We start from the raw sequence: 14917 nt of genomic DNA, 5'->3' as shown, positions 1-14917 counted from the left end.
AACGCCTGCAAATTTGGTGCATTCCTCAGATCCATCTTCACCTGATCAAACTCTCTGCTACACTCCTCAATCCAATTAAACACAGCATTTTTACACATGATTTTCCTCAGATTAACAGTCTTATCTGCGAAATTTCTGACAAATTTATTGCAAAATTCTGCCATGCCCAAAAATGATGAAACCTCTTCTTTTGAACATGGTTCCTTCAACTTTTCAATTGTTTCTACAAGATCCTTTTTTGGACATATGCCCTTCCTTGAGATGTGGTGACCCAAATAATCTAGCTCATTGACACCAAACTTGCACTTGCTCTGACGCAGAGTTAAACCAACTTCCAACATTTTCTTCAACACAAGGCAAACCCTCTCATCATGTTCCTGTTCGTTCTTACCAGAAATGAGAACATCATCCTGATAACATCTTACCCCCGGTATTCCTTTGAACAGATCTTCCATAATTCTCTGAAATACCGAGGCTGCCGAAACCAGCCCAAAAGGCATTCTTAAGAACTTGAATGCACCCATTGGTGTAATGAAACTAGTAAGCTCTTGACACTCTTCTTTTAGCGGAACTTGGTGATAGGCCGATGCCATATCTAAGGTGGTGAAATAGCATGCCCCATCTAATGTAGAAACCAACTCCTCTATGTTTGGCAAAGGGTACTTGTCAACTATTACCTCTTTATTTAAAGCACGAAGGTCAACACACAGCCGAATCTCATTATTAGGCTTCCTCGCGACCACAATTGGTGCGAGCCACTCAGTTGCTTCTACTGGTTGTATAACCCCAGTAGACAATAACTTCTCAATCTCTTTACCCTCGGCATCCTTTACACAAATTGGAATGCGCCTTACTTTAGCAGCAACAGGCACCGCACCCAACTTCAGTTTGATGTTGTGATTGTAACCCTTTATACATCCTAGTTTTTCACTGAACAACTCTTTAAAGTTCTTTATAAACTTGTTCTCCTCATTGTCTACAGCCTGTACTTGAATAACTGGATGAGCATTTGGATTGAGACTCACACCCAACCTTGCCTGATGAGACCAACTCAACAAGTGGTCTCCCCTGTTTACCACATAAACTTTTGCTTCTGTATACCTCCCCTTATATTCGATGCAGTCAAAAAAGTAACCCATTATTTTTATGGGATGTTCTTGATAACCTGTTGGTCTTATATCCGGTTTACACAAAGTCTTTTTCTTTCCAAACACATTTTCAAACACCTCGTTTGAAATAAAAGTAACATGTGAGCATGAATCAAATTTCATCAACACACTTGCTTCCCCAATCAACACATAATCAGAAGGATGTTCTACAACATCATCATTAATCTGAAAGCTAACCAACTTAGTCTCAGTCTTCATATCTCTCCCAACTCTTGTTCTGCAATTTCTACCAATGTGTCCCTTTCTACCACACACATTGCAATTGAACTTGAGGGCAGGACACTCTCTCGCATTTGCCATATGCCCATATCTCCCACATCTGTAACAAGTTCCTTGAAAAGGAGTTGAAAATTTCTTACTTGTCTGTATTTTAGAAATACCACCATCAATCTCCCCTTTCAACCTTTCTTCCTCACACACTTCTTTTTTTCTTCTCATCCTCTCTCTTCACAGCCTGACACACCACTTCTTGTGTTGAAGAACTAGTTGGCTTTTCATCCTTTTTCTCCTTGCTTAGTTCTCCAACGCATTTTAACATGTGTTCAACCCTTTTTGCAATACCTACCACTTCTTCAAGTGCAGGTTCATCCTTTAGCCACAACTCTTCCCTTATCTTATCACTCACACATCTCAAAACAAACTGATCCCTAATTCGTTCTTCCACCAAACCCCCAAACTTGCAACTTGAAGCCAACTTTCTTAGTGCAGTAATGTACTCTTCAACACTCTCTTCCTTACCCTGCTCTCGTAACCCGAAATAGTACCTTTCCATGATAGTACTCACTTTAGGAAGATAATGTAAATCCAACTGCCTAGCACACACCTCATACTCATTCAATCCTCTTTGTTCTGCTTGTGGAATGACTGGAAGAGTCTCCAAAATCTCCTGGCCTTCTCCGCCCAAACAATGCATCAATAAAGCATGCTTCCTTTCACCACTCAAATTTGCACCACACACCCTTGCGTAATTTTCAAATATTTTTTTCCATTTTTTCCACCTAATCAGTGGTTCCCCTGGTTCCATCAGAAAGAAAGGAGGTGCAGTTACATTCTGCATTTTACTGCCTCAGTTCCACTCAACACCTTTACCCTTATTCCACTTTTAAACCTTTAACAACAAAGTTCCACCTCCCTTCCCTCAAAAAGGTGTGCCCATCACCATCGACAGGCTTCAAGTTCTTCAATGTAGAACTAAAAAAAATTTGAGTCTGGTTTTCCTTTCCGGCACCTCTCGGTACTTCTTCAAGTTTGAGTCACTTACTCCATCCACCAAGCTCCTCCGACTTTTCTCTTCCTCAAGTTTTCACTCGTTTTCCGTACAACAGGTCCTTTTGTCCTCCTTTACCATTGAAGTAGATACCCTTATAATGTCACGCTCCAAACTGCTGCTTCACCCGTTGCAATCCTCTTGAAATAACAGAAAAACGAAAAAAAACGATCGAAAAAAATCCAAGATGGCCGCCACTAATCCATCACAAACATTCAGTCTTGTTTCCAAAATGGATTGGGCTTTCTTTTCTTCTTTTTCCAAAACCAAGTCAAAATGGCCGCCACAACATTAAATGCTTCTTTCTTTGGCTATTCGAGCTTGTTTTCTTTTTTTCCCGACCTAAAATGGCCGCCAAGAAACATTTGCATCACTTTCTATGGCCAATCTCGCTTGTTTTTTTTATTCTTGAAACTCGCCCATTCAAAGATGTCCGCCACCTTTTCTACAAACAAATAGGCTTTTTTCTAAGGGAAATCACCCTCGAAAATCGACGTCAGTTACAAGCTCCGTTTTTTTCTATTTTCTTCCAAAAATCATTGTAAAAGACTACCTTTGCCGATTTTCGTCGCGTTTTCGACTTTTTCCACGTCCCTCGCCGCGTTTCCTTCGCTGGGCCACAGCTGTACCTTGAAGATGCTGATCAATCTCCCCTCATCGACACAGCAGTCACGTGAGTCTTTCTCTTCGCATTTAGCTATTCACCTGTTGTTGGGGCTATCTTGCACGAGTAGATCCCATCCACAAACGTCGCCAGTGTAATAATGTGGGATTCACACAGGATTGTGTTCAATAAGTAATATTTATTCAGCCCCATCAACAGTCAGCTAACAACTGACAATCCTGGAATTACCAGTTATAGGAACCTTGGTGTCATGTGGTTCCAAACACTAGGTTCCAACATGGAACCAGAATACCCAGGAAGACAGGTCATCACAATCACCACCTCAAACGGATCCCAGAATTGCATGAGAAGCTGACGTCTAATTTACATTTGAAATTATCTTTCAGACTGAAATTACCTTTGTTTCTTGCAAAGTAAATTCAAAAATACACAGTAATTTTGCCACAACCAACTCTCCACAGCTTCCCTCCTTGTTGCACATTCAGTGCTGACCAAGTCAGAGCAGGAACATAACAGAGGCAAGCAGATTTTGGGAATTAGGGGTATTTTAATTCTGCCTTTGAAACAGTGAGCTCAGACTCATTACCATAATTGATATTAAAGAGTGAAGCATTTTAAAAAGTGTATGTGTGTGCGTGAGTATGCCTATCTATCTATTCCGTATGTGTATTTATTGGGTATATCTATATATATCTTTACACACAACAGATTCTCAGATTCCCAAGCAGATTTGAAAAATTGGAGACCGATATGAGGAAGTTAAGCAAAACTGCTGGGTGCGGGATCTCGTCATTACAAAAATTAAGGACAGGCGGAAAAGAGTTAAATGGGGCCTAAAAAGGTACTAGAAATTGGCGGAACTCCCCAGCTATTTTATTTTTTAAAGAGCAAGTGATTTAGCGGGGGCTTATCAACAAAGTAGGCAGATTTCAAGAACATGCATATTCCACTTAACTCAAAACATATTCAGAAGCACCAAAAACTTCTCAAGCAAAGAGGTTCTGCAGACTGGAATCATAAAGATTCTAATCGCACTTCATTGTGACAACTCTTTTTCTTCGGCAGTTCCCACCTAGAGGAACTCACTCAGAGGGGATCTGAGATGTCAGAAAAACCCTGACCTATTCCGAACACAACTCAAAGCGCTAATTTGTACTCACCTTGAGGTTTAATTCCCCTTTCACCTCCTCTGACACAGATGAAGGTCTACTGATTTTTACCTTTCTCTTCCTTCCTTCACCCATCCCCCCATCTCTTACACCACGCGTCACGTTGCAGTATCAAGACAACAGGTTTGATGCTACACTAAGCCAATAGTAAGCAACCACATAGGATGCCATTATGGAATGGACCCACGAGCATGCCCCTAAAAGAAGCAGATATGACCCAATCAGGAACAATCGCCAGGAGGGTCAGGCACCAACATGCTATTTTGCCTAGCATACCCCAATACTGGTTACCACAAACTAATTTCGGTGCACATTGATCCTAATATGAACAATCGTTTAAAATGTGCAGGGTCAAAGGCTTCTATGTTTTCAGCAAATTATTTAATGCTTCAGAAAGGGTAACATCGCACAATCGAAATAAAGCATCACTGGATCGATTATGCTTTCCTTCGTGCGTCTCGACGACCCCGGCCCTTAGCCAATAGGAAATGTTTAAAAACATGGCTCTTTATATTTTTTAATATTCATGGTTATTCTCTTTTCTAGTATCTGCATTCGCCTACAGCTCTGTGAAGACATCTCTCTTGCAGTGGGTGCTTAATAAACAGATATTTATGCATTCAAATGAGTTAGCTTTTCCTGAATTTGCATTTTTTTAGCAGATTTGATGTATAAAATGTTATGCCACGCCGCTGAAACTCAAATCTTTCAGGTTTTAGGAGCTTGCAATTCGGTGGTATTATCAGAATGATTCAAAAATAACATTTCTAACACTGCAGACTAGGCCATTAGCTTCAGAATAGACAGTGATATGCAACTTTAGCCCAAATTGATTTTAATTGAAACATCTGAATTTGTGCGTTGGTCCCTATCGGAATCCAGGTACCAAGAGCCAAAAACTAACACCTCAAACTCAAGGGGTAGGATATAGCCACCAAACCGAGGACCAGTACACACTACCTGCAACATATCATCAATACTCACATCAGATTCTGGGCACTGGTGCAAACCTTGAAATCAGGTCGAAAGTCACCAGGCAGAGAAAGAGGGACACGCCATGACAATGAAAGAATATGCGATAGCGAAATACAGATAACAATGATCAGGTGTCATTACTCGTGCAACCAAGAAAGCGCTACATGGTCATCCCAGTAGGCTATAAAAATGCAGTCAAATTAGATAATATGCCTTAAGATTACATACAAAGGTTATGTTCTATTACTTGCACAACAAAGATTACATATCAAATTAATTCAGCACCCCTAGCGTGCTCAAGTTACTTCCACGACTGCAAAGCAGTTTATGCACTTGTGGGTCAATATACTACGATATCTTAAATAAACCTAATCGACCCCCGAATACACAATGATTGTGACCAGGCGTTTTTGCAGGGCAAGCCCGACTCACTTTACAACGTGTTAACTTGAAAATAGAAAATACTGCACCACAGGCCTATAGACTGTAGATAAACACAATAAACATATAAAGTTTATCTAAACAGTCCTTGGACAAACAATCATTATCACAAATGGGGTCACCCTATAAAGTCAAAAGGACCTGGGTATCATATGGTACAGAAAAACAGTGGTCCAAGACTATTTTAATTTATGATTCCAAACGGATTCCTGTTTGTAATTAGTAAGGCACATAAGATCATAGGCACCCCCAGAAAGAAACACAATTTATTCAGAAGGACTAAAAACCTCAGTTTATTTAGTCACACAATGAGAATATTTCAATTGAACTTAATTAATCATTTAAAAAAACATTATACATCGGTTATCATCAGCCGGAAAGGAGTGTGTGAAAAGTTGGTGCTCAAGTGAAAGGAAAATAAAGGAAAAAGGAAAAAATGGCGATACAAAATTTGCAAACAACAATAACAAGGGGCTATACTAGTTGAAAGAACAGTCTCCCTTGATATATTCAAGCCTACCCCTCTGGGTACTTTCGTGTACACAACAACTGTTATAATTCACTTTGTAACTACATCTGTAGCGCAGGGGTAAGGGGCAGAAGTAGGGTGTAGGCTTTTAAAGGTGCGTCGACGTTTCGACCCTAACACATACGGGTGAGTGCATTCCTCAGCAGCGGGTCTTCTTCAGGACGGGGGTGGGGGGTATCATAGTTCACAATTAGGTGAGTACCAAGGGCTGTGGCCTCAATGAAGGAAAATTAATCGGGTCCTGTCGATTCATCAGGATGAAGGTGGAAACCTGTCCCAAAACCGCTCTGGTGGAGATGCGGCGTTTAACAATTGTATGGATGAGCTGTTTAGGGATTTTGGTTGTGCGCAATTTGCGAGTCGCAATTGAGGAATGTTCAGAAATCGCAATTTTTAAGCGATTTCTACATGCATAGGCTTTTGCGATTCCTTAATTGCGATTCCTTCAAAATCGCAATTAAGGAATTGCAAAAGCCAACATTGATGCATGTGCCTGTAAGTCCTGCTTGAATAAGCAAAGTCCATCCAGAACTACCAGGATAGGTTCCATATAGATGGACACACAAGCAACCCCATACTAGTTCCAGTGGGACTATAATGCTATGGACTAGAATGAAAGATCGAGAGTGTGATGCTAAGCAGAAAGCTATTGTGTATAAGATCCACTAGTCAGAATGGATAAGACGCACAGAGGATACAGAACATAATATGTACACCAAACTGTGACTTGGTGAGTGAGGTAAATGTGTTAATAGTTTAGATGCGAAGGAAAACAGCCAATTTCCTACACAACATTTCCTTTGTCAGACCTAACATCTTAACTTTCAAGCCAATGGGTTAAAGGGTAACAAAAAGAGAGAGAGAGAGAGAGAGAGAGAGAGAGAGAGAGAGAGAGAGAGAGAGAGAGAGAGAGAGAGAGAGAGAGAGAGAGAGTGTGTGTGTGTGTGTGTGTGTGTGTGAGAGAGAGAGAGAGAGAGAGACTGTGTGTGTGTGTGTGTGTGTGTGTGAGAGAGAGAGAGAGAGGTGTGTGTGTGTGTGTGTGAGAGAGAGAGAGAGAGAGAGAGAGAGAGAGAGAGAGAGAGAGAGAGAGAGAGAGAGAGAGAGAGAGAGAGAGAGAGAGAGAGAGAGAGAGAGAGAGTGAGAGAGAGAGAGAGAGAGAGAGAGAGAGAGACAGAAGAGAGACCTGCACATTGGAGATTGATAAGGCAGTGTTTATTACATTTCATAAGGTTAATTTGGAGCAGGTATGAACATATGAGTAAAACTTGCCCAACCATAATGTTAAGGATCTTGTGCCATCAATTTAAAAATAAGGTGCATTAGAGACTAAGAGAACAAAAGTACCTATAGTCATTGGAGGGATAAAGTTTGTACCTTAAGTTAATGGGAAGGCTATTTTGAAGCAAAGATCTTAAAGAAGGGGAGTAGTATGATCCTGCACACCACTGAAATACCTCTTAAGTAAAAGAATCCACATCGGTAAGGTGTGAACAGATTCATTTATTTGTATTTATATCCTACAAATAATCTTGTATCTTGGTACAATACTCAATCAACATGTTTAGCTTCGAACAATCCACTGATGAGCTTGTTCAAGGCCTTCGTATAAAATCAGAATGTTGTGCAGCACTACAATGTATATCTTCTTGAATCACAAGTGTATCCATAAGTATTCACTTAAATGTCATGTTGGTCACGAGGCAGTCGTTCTGTCTCCTATCCTTAAGACATTTTTCTGTGGTGTACATGATCCAGTTATTTCTGATCTACAGCCAAGTGCGATGCAGTGTCATCCCCTGAAGATTCAGCACCCAGCATTCACAGGATGCTATATTCCTAAGATACAAAAAATGCAAAAGGGATTCTCAGAGGCTCAACATCCTACTATAGATGTACATGGATGCCTACTGACTTTTACAATAGTAAACATCTCAAGGTTTATTTAACAGGTAAATATATTTATCTTCTTACTCAATCGCCACTTTTCACCCCCTATCGTACAGAGCTAAAGCAACGTTATTTTCATACATTTCAGGATTTGGACCATTCTCTATCACTTAATTGTACTGCAAGGCGATTGTTGAGTCTTGCATCTCAGGGTGCCCTTGTGGATTTAAGGTTTGCATTTACCCTGCAAGTCTTAGAGGTGAGTTAACTTTGCTTGTACCTTTCTAGAGTATTACCTCTAAAAGTCATAAATCTGCTTGTCCCTTTATCCCTTGGAAGTGGACCTTTTTTTACCTGGGAAAGAAGAGTGGCGAAGGAGGGCTTGTCTTTGCCATTTCAACCTGAAGTCTTGCATGAATTTCAATTTGTTAATAACAGAGGAACGGTTATCTGAACTCTCAGTAGTGACCTGAAGTATTCTAAAGCGGTGGGACCAGTAGCCTGAGGGTGGTGCATCATTTGCGCTTGACTTGAAAGCATGGATGGATCTCCGGATCTTCGGTTTCAGGTGGGGGCAGATTTCCAAAGGTAAATGAGTTGCCTCTGGTGGCTTTGTGTTTTGGGCTTAGAGTTCAACCCTATATTCTAACAAGGACATTTTCAGGTGATCGATAACCGGATTGGTCTTTTACCAATCAAAGCCTAACTTTGAAGCTTTGGTGCTGTATCCCAGGAGGCTCTATAATTTAGTACTTACACAAACCCGTACAAATAATGCTGCAATTGTCCAAAAGTGGAATTTGTGGAGACATGGAGCACGCCTTAGGGTTTCGATTAGATGTGCCATGTTTCAGAAGGGTGACTGTGGCAAACATGAACAGGCAGGAAACGATGCAATGCAGAGGGGCACCTTCAGGAGGGCAATGATGCCTGGTGCGAGGGTGTTTTACATTGGTTCAGGTCAGGTACAACTCAAGGCAGGCCCTTCTAGAAGGAACATGGTTTGATTCTGCAGGAGTTGCTTAATGTACTGTAAAATTCAGTGGTTGGAGGCACGACACAGCTGACTCTACCGAGGCAAGGATGTGTGGTGAGCCTAGGGATGAAAAGGGGGAGGGTCAGGGTCATCAGGGATAGATGCTGAATGTTTACTATTTTTCTACAAAATAAAATGTAATGGGTCTTTAGAGTGTCCTTGTGAATGGTAGGGTTCATTCTGAAGGAGTTCTGTCTCGGAGAGTTCACAAAACACCTTTAAGAGTAAAGTTGCAAATGTCTTCCCTTGGCCTGTCCTTGTTGGAACTAGATTTGAACTACAGATGTTTACGGTTGAGACAGGTCATTGTCAGTTTGCCCAGCATGCACTGGACTACTTGTGGTTGGCGTGACCTTGGTTTCATGCTCCAATGGTGTCAAACAAATCAGTGACTTGCCAAAATGTGGGGAAGAATTTTTAATGAACGTCTATGCTTGTCCTAGTGGTCACTTGGATCACTGGAGCTAACAAGCAGGACTACTGTGAACGCTGCTCCATGGCAGTAAGAATTTGGCGAGGTGCATACCCGTTATTCCCCATCCCTTCTCCACGATCTGAAGGTCCCACACTCTTTGCCGTTGCTCTTGCATCCACTAATCCCCTGTGATTTAGATTCTTCACTTAGTTCTTTCTTCCTCATTCATCTGTTTCGAGGATCACAAAGTGTTCGTAACAGCCTTTCCTCTCTCCGCCTGCCTCACGTACAGCACAATTGCAAGGCCAAGCATAAAGCTCATTGTTTGAATTTGCATAGTAGAAATACGTGAATAACTTGGCAGACTGACTCACACTTAGTCCTTCTGAAACAAATACGGAGAAATATGACATAGTACCACATGCTGTGAACAGCTCTATGGACGTGCACTACAGCACCCTCTGAGCATCAGTGGGCATTATTGAAGAAACTGTGAAATAAAATAAAAAATAGACAATATGGAAACACTATGATCTTCACTTTTAATTACTGCAGCTGGTCGTCACATCAACCCAAGATGTCTTCATCTCGCAATCTTTCCTCTTTAATCTTCTCTCATCCACTCTTGTATGCATGCATTACTTTGGCACTTGATTATTATTCTTTTCTCCCCTACAATGTACCTTGTTCCTACAGTTGTTTCTCACTCAACCACTAGCAGCACACTCTTTTCGGTTTCTCATCAGCAGCAACAAAGGCTACGGGATGCCCCCAAAAACAAACAAGCAAAATATACTCCTGCAAATGTTCTCTTATGTCTGGAGGAGCTTTTTGACATTTTAGAGATTTTCAAAAAATGTAAGGCGCACTCCTGGAAATGTATGGCACCCGCAGACTTCCAGTAGTACACCTATTAAGAAATGCGCTCGTTCTAGTTTTCCACTGAGAAAAATCCACAAGTAAATCAGCATCTGCATATCCTCCAAGGGGAAAGCATAATTTGCTGTGTGTAGACACATTTCAACCATACTGACATGACATATGGAGGCGTTGCCCTCCCTCCCTGACCATGGAACAACACTTTAACAGGAGCATTTTTATCAGGGTGGAAAACTAACGGCTAAATGTTTGTGAATATGCAAAACCTTATGTCTTTGAAAGTGTTATGTTACGGATTTTGGGGGCCGCAAGCAAGTCTTATTTTGGGGGCCAATGTAAGGAACATTTACATTTTATTACCCATTACCTGCTAATTCAACCCTGCATGATGCCAAACAGTAAACTTTAACAGGATCACAAAAGACTATTGAGATATGTGTGGCCCAGGACCTCTAAGAACCCTTAAAATGACACTGAGCAGAGAGTCATAGGTAGATGTAGGCAGAGAGCGAGAGATGTTTATACAGAGAAACTGAATACACAGAGGCCAAATATCGAGAAAGTACACATCCCAAGGGGTCCCTTGGAAGGTGGTGGGCCTGGGCAATTGCCTACTTTGCCAAGGCCTTAAAACGTCCATGGTCTTTCTGGGGGTCGGCAGCACACAAGACCTTCCCACTTATAATTCCCTTGTTTTCTACGTCCAAAGTTTACTACAGTGGAAAATAAGCTAAGGGCACATTTTTCACCATCTTAAGTAGACCTCAAACCTTCCTCTGATATTCATTCTGTGAATCATGAGAGGAACTTCAAAGCACCATTTGCTTATATGGTGCATCTATTGTGTCACATTTAGATTCACAAAAGTGGTTCTTACATTTCTCCAAAGTGCTTTTCCTCCCTGGTTAAAGTCGCTTCTACTTACTTTTCTCCCTGCTGAGGACTGGAGATGAGTGACGTAATACACCGTCAAAAAATGAAGCTAGTAAACAGCAAATAAAAGAGCTTCACTTAAATGCAAAATGTGGCAGTAAGAGAGAAGGCCCTTCAACTGCATCATTCTTCTGCCACACGAACTGTCATATTACCCATCCTATGAAGAAAACACCCGCTTCAGGAGACAAACGATTATGAAAGATAATAAATATGCAAAGTAGTAATATCTGCTATAAATAAAATATTAGCGTGATAAAACAAGCTCAGTGCTGTTGCAAGTGACAAGAATGACAAATACAGCAATGATTCGTCAATTATCAAACAAGAAACACAGAACAGAGTATGCGGTTCCAAACAGGCTAAACAACAGAAGTGAAGGAGGTCACACATTAAGTCTGTGAATCTCACCAGTAATCTTCACTTGAAGAAGGCATGTTGCATCCAAAAAGTAACATATGGTGGGCAGTGTTCATGTTAGCGTGAGGCTTGAAGTCCACTGCAAAACAAAATAAAGCATGTTAGTATTTTCCTACATCAGCTCTCAATTACAACTTATTTTACCCACTGTAAGAGATACTTTGTTTTAACACTATGACCACCACCCAGGAGACCTCTGGGTCTACAATATACAATCAGTACCCCGCAATACAGTGTGGAAAGGGAGGTTTGGGGGATTCTCTGCACCAGTCGTATTCCGCGTGCTGCATCGGATGGCAATATTCCCACAGCACGGGTGCGCATGCGCGAAACCGAGGAAACCACTGCACACCATTAGAGTGCAGTGGTCTCACCACCTTCTCTATTGTGTAGGGGAGCCCTGATCCTCTAAAAAGGAGACTGAGGTTGTGCAGTCACTCTCAGGGAGGGGCCCTCCAGGATCAGGCGTCAGCAGAGACATGCCTTCCAGATCTTTTTTGCTTCACAGAACCCTGCCATGACTGAGAGGGGGCAGCTCTTTGGCTCTCACGTGGAGTCTGTAACTACTCAAACTCTTCCACGGTCCCCTTCTACAGAGATTTATATGTACATTTAAAATATATAGGTCCGGGCTCAAAGTTTTTCTTAGGATTCCACTATCAGTGCTGCCACATACCAGGATAGCGCAATACCTATATTGTATAGTATTGATAAAACCTCATACCTCTTTCTTCCACCACCTTACAATGCCTGTTTCTTTAGCTCACTTTTGCAGGTTCGTGGTCATCCCTGCATTCTGCCCTAGTTACTGTTTTCCTAGTTTTCTCTTCCTCCTTTCTCCCTTTCTCTCTCTTGCTCCGGGTCAAAGACTAATGATGAAAAAGAAGACCTGGTGCCCAAAAATGAGTACCTATGACCACCACCGACACACAATAAAGACTCTCTTCTAAGGAATACTCTATATTTCCCACCCGTACTGGAGGGCAGGTCAGCCTTGGACATTTTCCATATTGGAAGCATGCTCACGCGCATGTCAGACCGCCAAGTAAGGAAAGTACCATTTAGAATGTGCAGGCCCTGAAACACAGGCTAAGTCTCTTCTATTGCTTAAAACTGCATCAAAGTTCAGTTTCATTAATACATACTTAATACTTTATCCAGTAGCACCGTTGACTATGACAATTCCTTATGTCCTTCATTTCCTGTTGAATTGTACAGATTTAACAGGAACTAGACTCAAATGACCAGAGGAAGGGCATCGTTTCAGTGGTGGGTGGGTCGCTCACAGGCATTAGAAGTGATCTGCCAAACACAATGCTAATAAGAAACATATGCCTCAAATATTTCTAAACCAAAAAACATCAAACTGAGCAAAAGGGAACCCAGGCTGCCAAGACCGACTGGATGCTCCATCAGTTTGCTAATAAAGTGATTATAAACACAGGCTGGAGCTCCTAGACACATGAAGCCTGCCAAATAGCCAGCGGCTTCCCGGGACAGATTTATTCCAAGGCGTGCACCTGGGGCTTGCACTGCTTGTTGCAAAGGCAGCCATTTTATGATGAATATTTCAGAAATGTAGACAGTTAACACTAAGCATCCATTAACAGGAATCGTCATTTAAAACACTCTTTATTAGGGAAAACCTACCTCAAGCTAAAGGTCAAGAATTAAAGGGTGAGCGCCCCACCGAGGGTGGTTGCAGCTTTAATGAGAGTAGGAATGTAATGAGTTAATGTTAGCAAAATTAATGCAAGTCTTAGTGAAAAAATATTGTGGGAAAAAAACAGTGCAAGTAATAGGATCTTGGTGCAAACATAAACTCATTGATACCACCTCCTATTTTATGCTCTTTCACCTCAGGGCTGTTCCTGATTAGCTACATGTCTTGAGGTGTTAGAAAACATATTTTTTGTTTTTATTTTTCTCCTTTCATTTTTTTCTACCTTTATTGCTGGTGGTTGCGTTGTTGCACTCAATATCTCACACATTTTCTATGAGCATTCCCCTGCTCTGTAACTGTATTTGTTTAAGTTATAAAGCAGAGACAGTTATAGCACACCGAACTTCAAGGCGCTTGGCTACTCACACCAAGCTACCAAATGTGAGAGAAGGTTATTTTTAGTCAAAGCTTTGAGTACAAGAACTAAGAAATGCAGTAAGAATCACTAGCGACCCCGGAGCTGCTGTGTACCAGTCATACTACGGATTTTCAAAAACATCGGAAAATGTTCTTTAGCTAACCACCACAGAAAAAAACCAAAGTGGTTCAAGTGATTCATCTCGAAAACAGGGGACTCATTTTATTTTTCCAAAGGTGCTTTATTTCTTTCTGTTTGTGAAGAAGAAATACCGTCTAACAACACTTATTCATTTCCTGACAGGCGTACGAAAACAGGCCGCGTTCTTCAGGGAGCTGTCAAGGGTCGAGAAGACATCAATGGCCGTGTTTCTTCAGAGTCAAGGACGGCCATTTTCTACACCCCTTGAGACCCAAGTGTAACTTTATCTCAGCCCACACATTTCACATGATAGCTGCTGCTGAGACTGCTGTCACAATCACTAACGGCAGCGTGCCGAGACCTGACATCCCAGGGTCACAAGACGACACAAAAAGACCACAGCTCCCAACAAGCAGGACCCGTCGACTATCCCTTGACCCAAAGGATCTGGCGCACAACACCGCGCGTTAAGACGGCAGAGCCACGCGCACTAGAGCGCGGCGGTTCATTCTCCTCCATGATTGGCTGCAGCACATTGCGTGGCGCTTGCCTTCCTGATAAGGGGTCCGCATAGCAATCTCACCTCCATTCAGCTGCAGGGAAGGAATGGGGAAGATACTGAGCCCTGCGAATACCAGAGGCCACGCTCCAGACGGGAGTACTAAAGTCAACGGATTCACTTAGGGTTAAGCAGGGGAGTAGCTTAGTGAGTAATATTTTTGGGGGGAGGGAGTCAGACTGAGGTTTCTCACAAGAGAGTGGTGTACCTAACTATAAAGGACAGTAAGTGGGAAGGGCATGTTTTGGGTTGACATTGTTTTATGGGAATTAGTTTGAACTAGTATGGAGCATTCTTGGTAGGGTTAATCAATACATAGAACCAGAAGCTGGCAAATCAAACTGCGAACCGAAAACATGCTACAAGGGCCATCTGACTAGAACACACATGC

General features: G+C 41.8%; 1 protein-coding gene across 4 annotated transcripts in view; it reads right to left on the bottom strand.

The window, feature by feature from the left end:
• The window catches only part of PAM (peptidylglycine alpha-amidating monooxygenase), a 1252349-nt gene that overhangs the window by 570148 nt on the left and 667284 nt on the right, over nucleotides 1-14917 (bottom strand). For all 4 annotated transcript variants that reach the window (XM_078675446.1, XM_078675447.1, XM_078675444.1 and 1 more), the window contains exon 6: nucleotides 11737-11824. In XM_078675446.1, coding sequence (XP_078531572.1) covers nucleotides 11737-11824 — 88 coding nt within the window. The remainder of the gene's footprint in view (nucleotides 1-11736; nucleotides 11825-14917) is intronic.

Source organism: Lissotriton helveticus, chromosome 2_1 (assembly GCF_964261635.1).
Source record: "Lissotriton helveticus chromosome 2_1, aLisHel1.1, whole genome shotgun sequence".
NCBI lineage: Eukaryota > Metazoa > Chordata > Amphibia > Caudata > Salamandridae > Lissotriton > Lissotriton helveticus.
Note: the sequence above shows the minus strand (reverse complement) of the source record. Positions and strands in the feature narration are given on the sequence as shown.